The sequence below is a fragment of the Phocoena sinus genome, chromosome 1 (assembly GCF_008692025.1).
Source record: "Phocoena sinus isolate mPhoSin1 chromosome 1, mPhoSin1.pri, whole genome shotgun sequence".
NCBI lineage: Eukaryota > Metazoa > Chordata > Mammalia > Artiodactyla > Phocoenidae > Phocoena > Phocoena sinus.
The window spans coordinates 89,833,582-89,846,576 of record NC_045763.1 but is presented as its reverse complement, the minus strand read 5'-3'; the positions used below and the strand labels follow the sequence as shown (position 1 = coordinate 89,846,576).

Here is a 12,995-nt window from a genome sequence, read left to right as displayed (position 1 = left end):
CATCAAAATTTAAAACTTTTGCTCTGTGAAAGATTCTATTAAGAGGATGAAAGACAAGTTACAGACAGAGAAAATATCTGCAAACCATTTATCAAAGGACTAGTACCTAGAACATTAAAGAACTCTCAAAACTCAATAATAAGAAAACAAATCACTCAAAGAATAAACAAAAGATTTGAACAGATGCTTCATCAAAAAGTTATAGGGATGGCATATAAGTACATGAAAAAGTTGTTCATTATTACTTACAATTACAATTTCAATGCAAACCAAACCCACAAAGATATATCATTACACACCTAGCAGAATGGCTGAAAAAAAATGCTGGCAAATATGAAGAGAAACTCTATCACTCAAACACTGCTGGTGAAAATGTAAAATGGTACAGCCACTCTGGAAAACAGTTTGACATTTCTTATAAAACTAAACACGTACCATACAATCCAGCAATTGCACTTTTGGGCACTTAACCCAGAGAAATGAAAACTTATGTTTGAACAAACCTGTACATGAACATTTATAGCATCTTTATTCATAATAGCTGAAAACTGGAAACAGTTCAGCTATCCTTCAACAGGTGAATGGTTAACAGACAGCAGTACATTCATACCTTGGAATGCTACTCAGCCACAAAAAGGAACAATTATTGCTACATGCAACACCCTGGAGGAATCTCCAGAGAATTATACTGAGTGAAAAACACCAAGCCCGAAAGGTTACATGCTCTATAATTCCATATATATAACACTCTTGAAATGACAAAATATATAAAGGAAGGACAGATTGGCAGTTGTCGGGAGTCAAGGAGGGGATGTGGGCAGGGAGGAAGTAAGAGTAGCTATAAAAAGGCAATGTGAGGGATTCTTGCAGTGATGGAAATGTTATATCTTAACTGTATCAATGTCAATATCCTGATTGTGATATTATACTATAGTTTTGTTAGATGGTAGCATTAGGAGAAAGTGGGTAAAGGGTACACAAGAGTTCTTTCTGTCATTTCTTACAACTGCATGTTAATCTACAATTATCCCAAAGTAAACATTTTAATTAAAAAAGTGTGTGTGTGTGTGTGCATTACAGTTGGATCACTTCACTCCTCTGCTCAAAACCCTCTGCTGACTTTTCATCTCATGCAAAGAAAAGCCAAACTCCTACAAAGGCCTAGAAGGATGCCTGATCTGACCTTTTTCCTCTTGGCCTCATCTCCCTTGCTCTCCCCATCAGCCATGGTGGCCTCAGGCACATTCCCACTCAGAGCCTCAGCAGCTGTTCCCTCAGAGGAAAACCCTCTTCTCCAAAACACCCACGATTTATTCTATCAGTTCTTCGAGATCTTTGCTCAAAAGTCTTCAATGAGCCCCACCACTACCACGCTATTTAAAACTGCCTTCTCTTCCTTCCCCTATTCTTCTGTGCCTCATTTTTCTGCATCACACCAATCATGGTCAGAGAAACTATATAATTTATACATTTTTTTATTAACCACACAACCAATCAACCCTCCCCCACCTTCTTCTTCCTCCCCTCCCCCTTCCCCCTCTCCTCCTCCTCTTTCTTTTTCTTCCATCTCTATAGGTCAGAAATTACTCTTTCACTGCAGCTTACCAGGTGCAAAGAACACTGCCTACCAGTGGCTTTCAACAAATAGTTTTTGAAGGAAGGAAGGCAGGAAATGAGGGAGAAAAGGAGGCATCCCTGCAATCTGGGACAAGAATGATATGGACAGGTATATTAAAGACCACTGAAAAAAACTTAAAACCAACAGAAAATTGTAACAGTAATGTTCAAGATGGAAAACTATTTTAAAGTTTTATCATTAGGAGCTTGTTAAAAGAAAGTAGAACCATAAATGAACCCTTTCCCTCTCACGGTTTATATGTAACAGAGGAAGTAAACTTTTATCAGCTAATAGGAGCAACCTGAGAAAGGTAAGAGAAAAATCATTACTGGCATAAAATGTAGCTTGGAAGAAGGCTTGAGGTCATGTTTGGAATGGTTAGAGAAAGGCATGTTAAATAATCTTGCCCAGCAGGATGGTTAGAAAAAGTCAGGGAAGGAACTGAACAGAAGTGCTTGACCACCAGAGTCCCCCAGGCTCCCTGTGACCCAGCACCTCCTCCAGCAGACCACAGCACCGCTCTGCAGAGGAGCGGAGACTACCTTGGTGCCTCATGTTCCTCTGCTACCCACCTAAGCAAGTGGTCCCTCATCCCCTTGGTTACCATACCGCAGAAGTTGCTGGGTAGAAAGTCATCAGAGGACTCATACCCTCTGGCCTCTACTGATGACCCACCTGGCTCTAAAAGCTTTTCAGAACAAAACCCATCATGGCTCACATCCTGGTCTACCTTTGTCACACCAGACGATCAACACTTCCAGGTAATCCAACGTCAACCAGGCCCTTATTTCCAAATGACTCTCTTATCCCCTAATTTCCCATCCCACCCCCTCAAATCCAATATTGTCTTTTTTTTTTTTTTTTTTTTTTTTTGGGGTACGCGGGCCTCTCACTGTTGTGGCCTCTCCCGTTGTGGAGCACAGGCTCCGCACGCACAGTCTCAGCGGCCATGGCTCACGGGCCCAGCCGCTCCGCGGCATGTGGGATCTTCCCGGACTGGGGCACGAACCCGTGTCCCCTGCATCGGCAGGCGGACTCTCAACCAACTGCACCACCAGGGAAGCCCCCAATATTGTCTTATACATAGATTCTTCGAAGAAAATAGAAAAGGAAATGCTTCACAACTTGTTTTATGAAGCCAGCATAACCCTGATACCAAAACTTAACCAAAGTAGTACAAGAAAAGAAAATAACATACCAATGTCCTTCATGAATACAGACACAGAAATCCTTAACAAATATTAGCATATTGAATCCAGCCATATGAAAAAATAATAGCACATCATGCACATCATAGCTCCACATTCAAAAATCAATGTAATTCACATTAGAAGATTATGATTATCTTGATAAAGGTAGAAAAAAACTGACAAAATTCAAAACCCATTATTAATAAAAATTCTCAAACTAAAAAGAGAAGGTAATTTCCTCATTCAGATAAAGGTCATCTATGAAAACCCCATAGCTAACGTCATACTTAACGATGAAAGACTGAATGCCTTCCCCCTAAGACTGAGAACAAGACAAGGATGTCCATTTTCACCACTTCTAACTAACACTGTAATGGAAATCTTAGCAACGAGAAAAAAGGAAAAAAAAAAAAAATTACCAGAACTAATGAATGAAAATAGTAAGGTTGCAGGATAAGAAGTTAATTTTTAAAAATCAGTTTCAGCAAAATTTTTTATTTTGCTCATTAAAAAACATACAGCACATACATCTGACAAAGAACTCATATCTAAAATATATATACAAATATTGAATCATTATGTTGTACACCTGAAACTAATATAATGTCTTATGTCCATCATGCCTCAATTAAAAAAAAAAATCTCACTGAAAAGCAAAAGTGCTCTTGTAAAGCTGCCAGATACAACCTTAACTGCTTTCCCTAATATTAAATAATTTGTAGAATAACAACATCAGCTCTGTATATAGTACTGTGAAAAATAATGGTTTTATATTAACTTCAACAAATATTTTTAATTAAAAAATAAAGAACTACCACAGAAAAAAATATTTACTGGGTAAAGACTTGGTCCAAACACCTCACAAAGGAGATACATATATAAAAGGTGTTCAAGATCATGAGTCATCAGGAAAGTACAAATTAAGATACTATTTCACACCAACCAGAATGGCTTTCCCCCACCAGTCATCCCCCTCCCCTGCTGCTGGCCTCTATTGTCATGTCCCTGTCAGAAATCATCTTGTATATAAACATACACTTGTTTATTGTGTGTTCCTTCCACTAGAGATACTGACACCCTGGGAGGAAAGGACCTCGTCTGTTGCATTCACTGTTGCAGCCTCAGGATCAGGAGCATTGCCTGGCAGAGAGTGTGCACCTGACATACATCTGTTGAAAGAATGAATGTCACTAACACAGTAAAGTATGTCTTCTGCCATGAGGTACATCAAGACATAGTCTCTTTTTATTTTTTTAGTGAGTTGGGCTTTTTTTAATCTTTATTGGAGTATAATTGCTTCACAATACTGTGTTAGTTTCTGTTGTACAACAAATCAGCCATATGCATACATATATCCCCATATCCCCTCCCTCTTGAGCCTCCCTCCCACCCTCCTTATCCCACCCCTCTAGGTCATCGCAAAGCATGAAAAGACAGCCCTCAGAATGGGAGAAAATATTTGCAAAAGACACAGTCTTGAATAAGGAAAATAGGAGAGAAGGAGAAAACAAAATAAGTGTACACAATTAAGTAAAGCAAAATACTACGTCTGGTGCCACTTAGAGGCATAAAGTAAATTAGGCCATAGACCGATACCTAGAAAGAGGCAATCAGAAAAGCCTGTGAAAGCCCATGAGTAATGCAGACCTTTCTCCATAGAAATGGCTCTATAGGAAATACTGCAAAATATAGAAGGTATAGTGCCTCAGATCGAGAACCTGGCTTCAGGAAGGTTCTGACCTAAACATTAGTAATAACTGATTTTAATATCTCGTTATATAAGGAAGTCATTCCTGCACCTCAGATTCACAGACAGTAGAAAACTACAGCATTGACTCACACCTAAGTAAATAACCTAAGTTTTGCCGCTTAAGTATCTATAAATGAAAAAGTCTTCAACTTAGAATGCCTTTGCCTCATAACCCTAATTTCTTCTGTTATTATTTTGAGACATGGCAGAGAGAGAAGGCAGAGTAGGGAGTAGGAAGGAGGAGTATGCAGGCATGAAGTGGGAGGGTTGTGGCATCTGGTGGCCTGAGACATCTAAGTGAATTTGACCAGTGGTGTTCTCAGGAAAATCTCCTCACCTTGTGAACTGTACCTAGCAGAGAGCCAGGGGCAAGGTGAGTATTCGGTAGGTACCTAATGAATGAACATTCTTCCAAACAATGATTTTAAGAGATGGCTTAAAGATCCAGGTTTAGGAATGTTTTTTTGTTTTCTAACCCTAAGGCCATTTATCCAACTTTAGTAAGTAATTAGTACAACAAGCCCCTGGCAGATACACAGCACAAAGTCCCATGCTGTAGGCACACATAATGCAAAATAATGGAAACCTCTGGCAGAGAATCTGACAAGAAGAAAGCTCTAAAATAATATAATTATTTTATTTGTATCTCACAGGCCAAAAACCTAGGAACTTGTCTTCTTAATGATCCTGTTCTTGGGTATTTTTTCCTTGTGTATTCATTACACTTCCACCTCATTCTTTTAAGCTAAGGTATAACTGCACATGTTTCAGCATGTCTTTTCCTACCACTTATTCCCTCTGGGATTGGCAATTAAAGTAACTGCTCAGTAGGCTCAAATCCTTTTATCCATTTCAGATGCTTAAAACTTGCTTACAGCATCTTTCTATGAAATTCATGATCATTTGTTTCTCACCGACATAAAATGATTTAAATGGGAAAGGAATTATCTGGAAAAGAATGCTATTCCATATAGATCCACACCAGAATAAAAAGAAAAAAATGAAATTTCAGTATAAGACATCACCAATTGATTTTAGAGCTGGACCTGAATCAGCTAGTGCTAATTTCATCTCTTCATTTTGTTAATGGGTAAATTAATGGTAATTTCTGAAATTTTAAGGGGAAATCAGAAAGGATTGTACTCTTACAGGTTAAACCTCTCCGCCTTATGGGCTGGGGTTTGACAGTTAATGAATGAGTACGTGAACAGATGAAAGAAGGAATTTATAAGTATTCTTCTAAATAATGGTCATAAAGCTAGTTAGTGGTATAGCCAGGACTAAAACCCAGTCTTCTTTATTTCTTCCTTGGTAACTCATAAGCTGCAGCTACATGAGCAGCTTAGTTAGTTGTCAGAGGAGCGGCAATGTCATCGAAATCCTGGACTGACCTCTGTAGTGTGTTTTTTCTCATTCTGCTTTTAGATGTGCAAACAAAAAAAAAGAATGAAAAGTGCCAAGTGGGCTGACATAAGAAAATTGCACTGTAGCCAGATCACACATAGAAAATGACAGAAAAAAGGTAGGCAGAGACGGCTCTGTGATTTTCTCCTCACTCTCACCTGATCTAAGAAATATAAAAGGTACAAAGTTAGAATGCATTAGCTGTCAAATCAACAACGTTCCATTAGAGGTACAGCCTTCTCTAACAATGCAGCCATTTCACAACCACGGGCTTGACATAGTCCACAACCAGGGAACAAGCAGCAGAAATAATCGGGAACAAGAACATCATGTGATAATGGAGACACTATACTTACTCTTCCAGGAAGTGCTGCTGGGGTCCTATAATAGAGCCGGGCCGGCATATTCTGATCCAAGCAATTATTTCCGCGTGTGTAAACCTGTAGTGTTTCATGACATAACAGGCTATCAAGGTCCCTGTTCTTCCAAGACCAGCTGTAAGAAAGGGAAACACAACAAGAAATACAAAATACAGCAAATGTACCCACAAAAACTCTGAAATTAAACCCTGTCCAGAAGTTGCTATGGTTTCAAATATAATACAAGGTTTTTAAACCCAGGCAATAATGTAATGCTTTTTCATGATTGGGGGGCGGGGGGGGGGGGCGGTTGAAAGATAATTCTAACTCAAGAAATTTTAAAAAAATAGATCATAGGATCAAAATAAACATATGTAAAAATACATATAAAAGTCAGAGCAAGTATCTTGAAAATTATGGAGAGTTCAACCCCCGAGGGCCTTTGAGAATGACCATCACTGTGAACATTGTTAAGGCAATACTGGTTCCAGACAAGCACTTGCAAAATATCAGCTGTCAGGGACTTCCCTGGTGGTCCAGTGGTTAAGACTCCACACTCCCAATGCAGGGGGAGCCCAGGTTCGATCCCTGGTTGGGGAACTAAGATCCCACATTTCGCCGCAACTAAGCCCACATACCGCACTAGAGAAGCCTGTGCGCCACACCAAAGAGCCAGTTCAGCCAAAAGTAAATAAATAAATTTTTTTAAATATATAAACTAACTTTAAAAAAAAATCAGCTGTCAGGTGTCCCCATGCTCCCCATCCTTAGCTCCAGCCCAGGCTGAGATGAACCTTCAGTTAACAGTTTGTGGACTTCCCTGGTGGTGCAGTGGTTAAGAATCTGCCTTCCAACGCAGGGGACATGGGTTCAAGCCCTGGCCCGGGAAGATCCCACATGCTGCGGAGCAACTAAGCGCGTGCACCACAACTACTGAGCCCACGTGCCACAACTACTGAAGCTCATGCGCCTAGAGCCTGTGCTCTGCAACAAGGGAAGCCACCGCAACAAGAAGCCTGTGCACTGCAACAAAGAGTAGTCCCCGCTCGCTGCAACTAGATAAAGCCCACACACAGCAAGACCCAATGCAACAAAAAAATAATTAATTAAAAAAAAAAACTTTGTGTGTGTGACTCTGAGTCAGCGTAACTGATTATATTATCACGGTCATTTTTTTAAGCCTATGTAAATGGCGAGGTTTTTTTAAACTTATCGTAGAATAAGGAATTATAGAATCAAAGTAAGAAGACACCATAAGCATCATCAGGCCCCATAGCTGCCTAACTCATGACTGTTTCAATACTATCTCCACCAGGTGGTCCTAACCTCTATGTAACTCCTTCAGAGACCAGGATTTCATTATTTCCTCAGCCAATAGGTATTGATGGAGCAGCTACTACCTGCCAAGTACTGTGCTAGAAGCTGGGGATAAGGTGACGAATAAAACAGACATGGTCCTGGCCCTTATGACAGCACACAATCCACTAAGAACCAAGCCAACAGAAGTGCTCAAGTTTCCTTTCTTGAGGCTCTTAAATTTTTTGGAAACTTTTGTGTCAACATATTTCTTATGTTGAACCCAATTTCTGGTATGTAGGAGAAATTAATATAATTAGAAATGATTTTCAAGGATGTATTGGTTACGATGATGATCAAAATGTTCTTCAAAGGGTTTTTACAAACTGCGATTTCTTTTTCCTCTCTCCACAGAAACAAAAGTGATAGAATGAAGATGGCGGTGTGGGAAGACGCGGAGTTAGCATCTCCCCATGATTAGGGCACCTGCCAGCCACCAGTGGGGGACTCTGATGCCCAAGGAGATGGGAGGAACCCCCAAGTGAACCAGTAGGATGTGGGGGGACTGAGGGGGGAGCAGAAGTGGAGGCCAGACAGGATCGGTGCCCCTGAGGCCAGGGAGATCAGGAGAGGCAGGCAGGAGGGACTCTCCAGGAAGAGCAGGAGAGGAGTAGAAGGCGATCGCCTGGCCCTCCAGGGACCCTGCTGAGCTCCCAAGCCGGTACCCCCTCTCCAAAGCCCCATCAAGGCCACGTGGGTCCTGGGGCCATAAGAAGGAGGCTGGAGAGATCAGGAGAGGCAGGTGGGAGGAGGCATCTGGGAGGAGTGGGAGAGGTGCGGAGGGCAATTGCCCTGGCCACTCGGGCCTGGGGAGCCTGCTGAGCTCCTAGGCCGGTTCCCTGCACTCCAAGGCTGCCCCCCACCACTGGGGGCATAGGAGGGAGGCTGGGGAGATCAGGAGAGGCAGGCAGGAGGAGCCCTCCCAGACCGGAGGAGCAGGAGAGGAGAGGAGGGCGTCTGCCCCACCCACTGAGGCCCAGGAAGTCTGCTGGCCTCCCAGGTGAGGTCCCCTGTTCTCTGAGACCAGGGGTGGGGGGCACACCTGGGCCCCTTCTGTTCCTTGAGCCTAAGCCCCACCCTCCACAGCCCCCAGGGCCTTTTCCAGCCCTGTGGGTCCTGAGCATTGGCCCTACCCACCGCCCAAACCTTGTCCTTGCTTAGGCCCTGCCCTCCACAGCCAAGGCCTTTTCCTTTATTTATTTATTTTTCTCTTCCCTCCTCCTCTTTTTTACTATTGTGGTACTGATGTACCTTCCGGTTGTTGATTCATCTCTATTTTTATTTTTATATTCTTTCTAACATATCTGTCAGTTTCCTAATCTAATTTTTTTTTACTTTGTTATTCTATTTTTTTTTTTTTGGCCATCCCACACAACTTGCAGGATCTTAGTTCACAAGCCGGGGGTCAGGCTGAAGCTCCTGCGGTGGGAGCTCTGAGTCCAAACCACTGGACAAACAGAGAACCTCAGACCCCAGGGAATAGTCATCAGAATGAGGTCTCACAAAGTTCCTCATCTCAGCACCAAAACTTAGCTCTACACAATAGCCTACAAACTCCACTGTTGAAAGCCTCAGGCCAAACAATCAGTAAGACAGGAACAAAATCCCACTCATAACAAAAAAAAAGAGACAGAAAAAAGGATGTCACAGATGAAGGAGCAAGGTAAAAACCTACAAGACCAAATAAATGAAGAGAAAAAAGGCAATCTACCTGAAAAAGAATTCAGAGCAATGATAGTAAAGATGATCCAGAATCTTGGAAATAGAATGGAGGCACGGATTGAGAAAATACAAGAAATGTTTAACAAGATCTAGAAGAACTAAAGAACAAACAAACAGAGATGAACAACACAATGACTGAAATGAAAACTACACTAGAAGGAATCAACAGCAGAATAACTGAGGCAGAAGAACGGATAAGTGAGCTGGAAGACAAAATGATGGAAATACCTGCAAGGAGCAGAATAAAGAAAAAAGGATGAAAAGAATTGAGGACAATCTCAGAGACCTCTGGAGCAGCACTAGATGCACGAACATTCAAACTGGAGGGGTCCCAGAAGAAGAAGAGAAAAAGAAAGGGTCTGAGAAAATAGTTGAAGAGATTATAGTTGAAAACTTCCCTAACATGGGAAAGGAAATAGTCACCCAAGTCCAGGAAGCACAGAGAGTTCCATACAGAATAAACCCTAGGAAAAACACACCAAGACACATGCTAATCAAACTAACAAAAATTAAATTCAAAGAAAAAATATTAAAAGCAGAAAGGGAAAAACAAAAAATAACACACAAAGGAATCCCCATAGGTTATCAACCGATTTTTCAAAGGAAACTCTGCAGTCCAGAAGGCAGTGGCAGAATATACGTAAGGAGAATGAGGAGAGGAGCTTCAAGATGGCAGAAGAGTAAGACACGGAGGTCACCTTCCTCCCCACAGATACATCAGAAATACATCTACACGTGGAACAACTCCTACAGAACACCTACTGAACGCTGGCAGAAGACCTCAGACCTCCCAAAAGGCAGGAAACTCCCCACGTACCTGGGTAGGGAAAAAGAAAAAAAGAAAAAACAGAGACAAAAGAATAGGGACAGTACTGGCACCACTGGGAGGGAGCTGTGAAGCAGGAAAAGTTTCCACACACTAGGAAGCCCCTTCGTGGGCAGAGAATGAGGGTGGCGGAGGGGGAAGCTTCAGAGCCATGGAGGACAATGCAGCAACAGGGGTGCTGAGGGCAAAGCAGAGAGATTCCTGCACAGAGGATCGGTGCTGACCGGCACTCACCAGCCCGAGAGGCTTGTCTGCTCACCCGTCGGGATGGACGGGGGCTGGGAGCTGAGGCTCGAGCTTCGGTTGGATCCCAGGGAGAGGATTGGGGTTGGCGGCATGAAGACAGCCTGAAGGGGGCTAGTGCGCCACAGCTAGCCGGGAGAGAGTGCGGGAAAAGACTGGAGCTGCCAAAGAGGCAAGAGACTTTTATTTGCCTCTTTGTTTCCCGGTGCGCGAGGAGAGGGGATTAAGAGCACAGCTTAAAGGAGCTCCAGAGACAGGCACGAGCCGCGGCTAAAAGCGCGGACCCCAGAGACGGGCATGAGACGCTAAGGCAGCTGCTGCAGCCACCAAGAAGCCTGTGTGCGAGCACAGGTTACCATCCACACCTCCCCTCCCGGGAGCCTGTGCAGCCCGCCACTGCCAGGGTCCCGTGATCCACGGACAACTTCCCCGGGAGAACACACAGCACGCCTCGGGCTGGTGCAACATCACGCCGGCCTCTGCTGCCGCAGGCTCGCCCAACATTGCGTGCCCCTCCCTCCCCCCGGCTTGAGTGAGCCACAGCTCCCGAATCAGCTGCTCCTTTAACGCCGTCCTGTCTGAGCGAAGAACAAATGCCCTCAGGCGACCTACACGCAGAGGCAGGTCCAAATCCAAGGCTGAACCCCAGGAACTGTGTGAACAAAGAGAAAGGGAAATTTCTCCCAGCAGCCTCAGGAGCAGTGGATTAAACCTCCACATTCAACTTGATATACCCTGCATCTGTGGAATACCTGAATAGACAACAAATCATTCCAAATTGAGGAGATGGACTTTGGGAGAAATGATATATGTATTTTTTCCCCCTTTTTCTCTTTTTGTGAGGGTGTATGCATATACTTCTGTCTGTGATTTTGTCTGTATAGCTTTGTTTTTACCATTTGTCCTGGGTTCTGTGTGTCCATTTTTTTTTTTTTTTTAGTATAGTTTTTAGCACTTTTTATCATTGGTGGATTTGTTTTTTGGTTTGGTTGCTCTCTACTTTCTTTTTTTATGTTTTTATTACTTAACAAAATTATTTTTTATTTTAATAACTTTATTTTTATTTTATTTTACCTTCTTCTTTCTTTCTTTCCCTTTTTTCCCCCTTTTATTCTGAGCCGTGTGGATGAAAGGCTCTTGGTGCTCCAGCCAGACGTCAGGGCTGTGTCTCTGAGGTGGGAGAGCCAAGTTCAGGACACTGGTCCACAACAGACCTCCCAGCTCCACATAATATCAAACAGCAAAAATCTCCAAGAGATCTCCATCTCAACACCAAGACCGAGCTCCACTCAACGACCAACAAGCTACAGTGCTGGACACCCTATGCCAAACAACTACCAAGACAGGAACACAACCCCATCCATTAGCAGATAGGCTGCCTAAAACCATAATAAGGCCACAGACACCCCAAAACACACCACCAGACGTGGACCTGCCCACCAGAAAGACAAGATCTAGCCTCATCCACCAGAACACAGGCAATAGTCCCCTCCACGAGGAAGCCTACAAAACCCACTAAACTAACCTTAGCCACTGGGGACAGACACCAAAAACAACGGGAACCACGAACTTGCAACCTGCAAAACAGAGACCCCAAACACAGTCAGTTAAGCAAAATGAGAAGACAGAGAAACACACAGAAGATGAAGGAGCAAGGTAAAAACCCACCAGACCTAACAAGTAAAGAGGAAATAGGCAGTCTACCTGAAAAATAATTCAGAATAATGATAGTAAAGATGATCCAAATCTTGGAAATACAATGGAGAAAATACAAGAAACGTTTAAAAAGAACCTAGAAGAACTACAGAGCAAACAAACAGTGATGAACAACAAAATACATGATATTAAAAATTCTCTAGAAGTGATCAATAGCAGAATAACAGAGGCAGAAAAACGGATAAGTGACCTGGAAGGTAAAATAGTGGAAATAACTACTGCAGAACAGAATAAAGAAAAAAGAATGAAAAGAATTGATGACAGTCTCAGAGACCTCTGGGACAACATTAAATGCACCAACATTTGAATTATACGGGTCCAAGAAGAAGAGAAAAAGAAAGGGACTGAGAAAACATTTGAAGAGATTATAGTTAAAAATTTCCCTAATATGTGAAAGGAAATAGTTAATCAAGTCCAGGAAGCATAGAGAGTCCCATGCAGGATAAATACAAGGAGAAACATGCCAAGACACATATTAATGAAACTATCAAAAATTAAATACAAATAAAGAATACTAAAAGCAGCAAGGGAAAAACAACAAATAGCATACAAGGGAATCCCCATAAGGTTAACAGCTGGTCTTTCAGCAGAAACTCTAGAAGCCAGAGGGAGTGGTATGACATATTTAAAGTGATGAAGGAGAAAAACCTACCACCAAGATTACTCTACCCAGCAAGGATCTCATTCAGATTTGACGGAGAAATTAAAACCTTTACAGACAAGCAAAAGTTCAGAGAATTCAACACCACCAAACCAGCTTTACAACAAATGCTAAAAGAACTTCTCTAGGCAGGAAACAGAAGAAAAGGAA

At 42.4% G+C, this 12,995-nt stretch overlaps 1 protein-coding gene across 5 annotated transcripts in view; it reads right to left on the bottom strand.

The window, feature by feature from the left end:
- CDC14A (cell division cycle 14A) overlaps positions 1–12,995 on the bottom strand; it is a 188,460-nt gene that overhangs the window by 46,817 nt on the left and 128,648 nt on the right. For all 5 annotated transcript variants that reach the window (XM_032636902.1, XM_032636894.1, XM_032636911.1 and 2 more), the window contains one exon: positions 6,319–6,457. In XM_032636902.1, the coding sequence (XP_032492793.1) occupies positions 6,319–6,457 (139 nt within the window). The remainder of the gene's footprint in view (positions 1–6,318; positions 6,458–12,995) is intronic.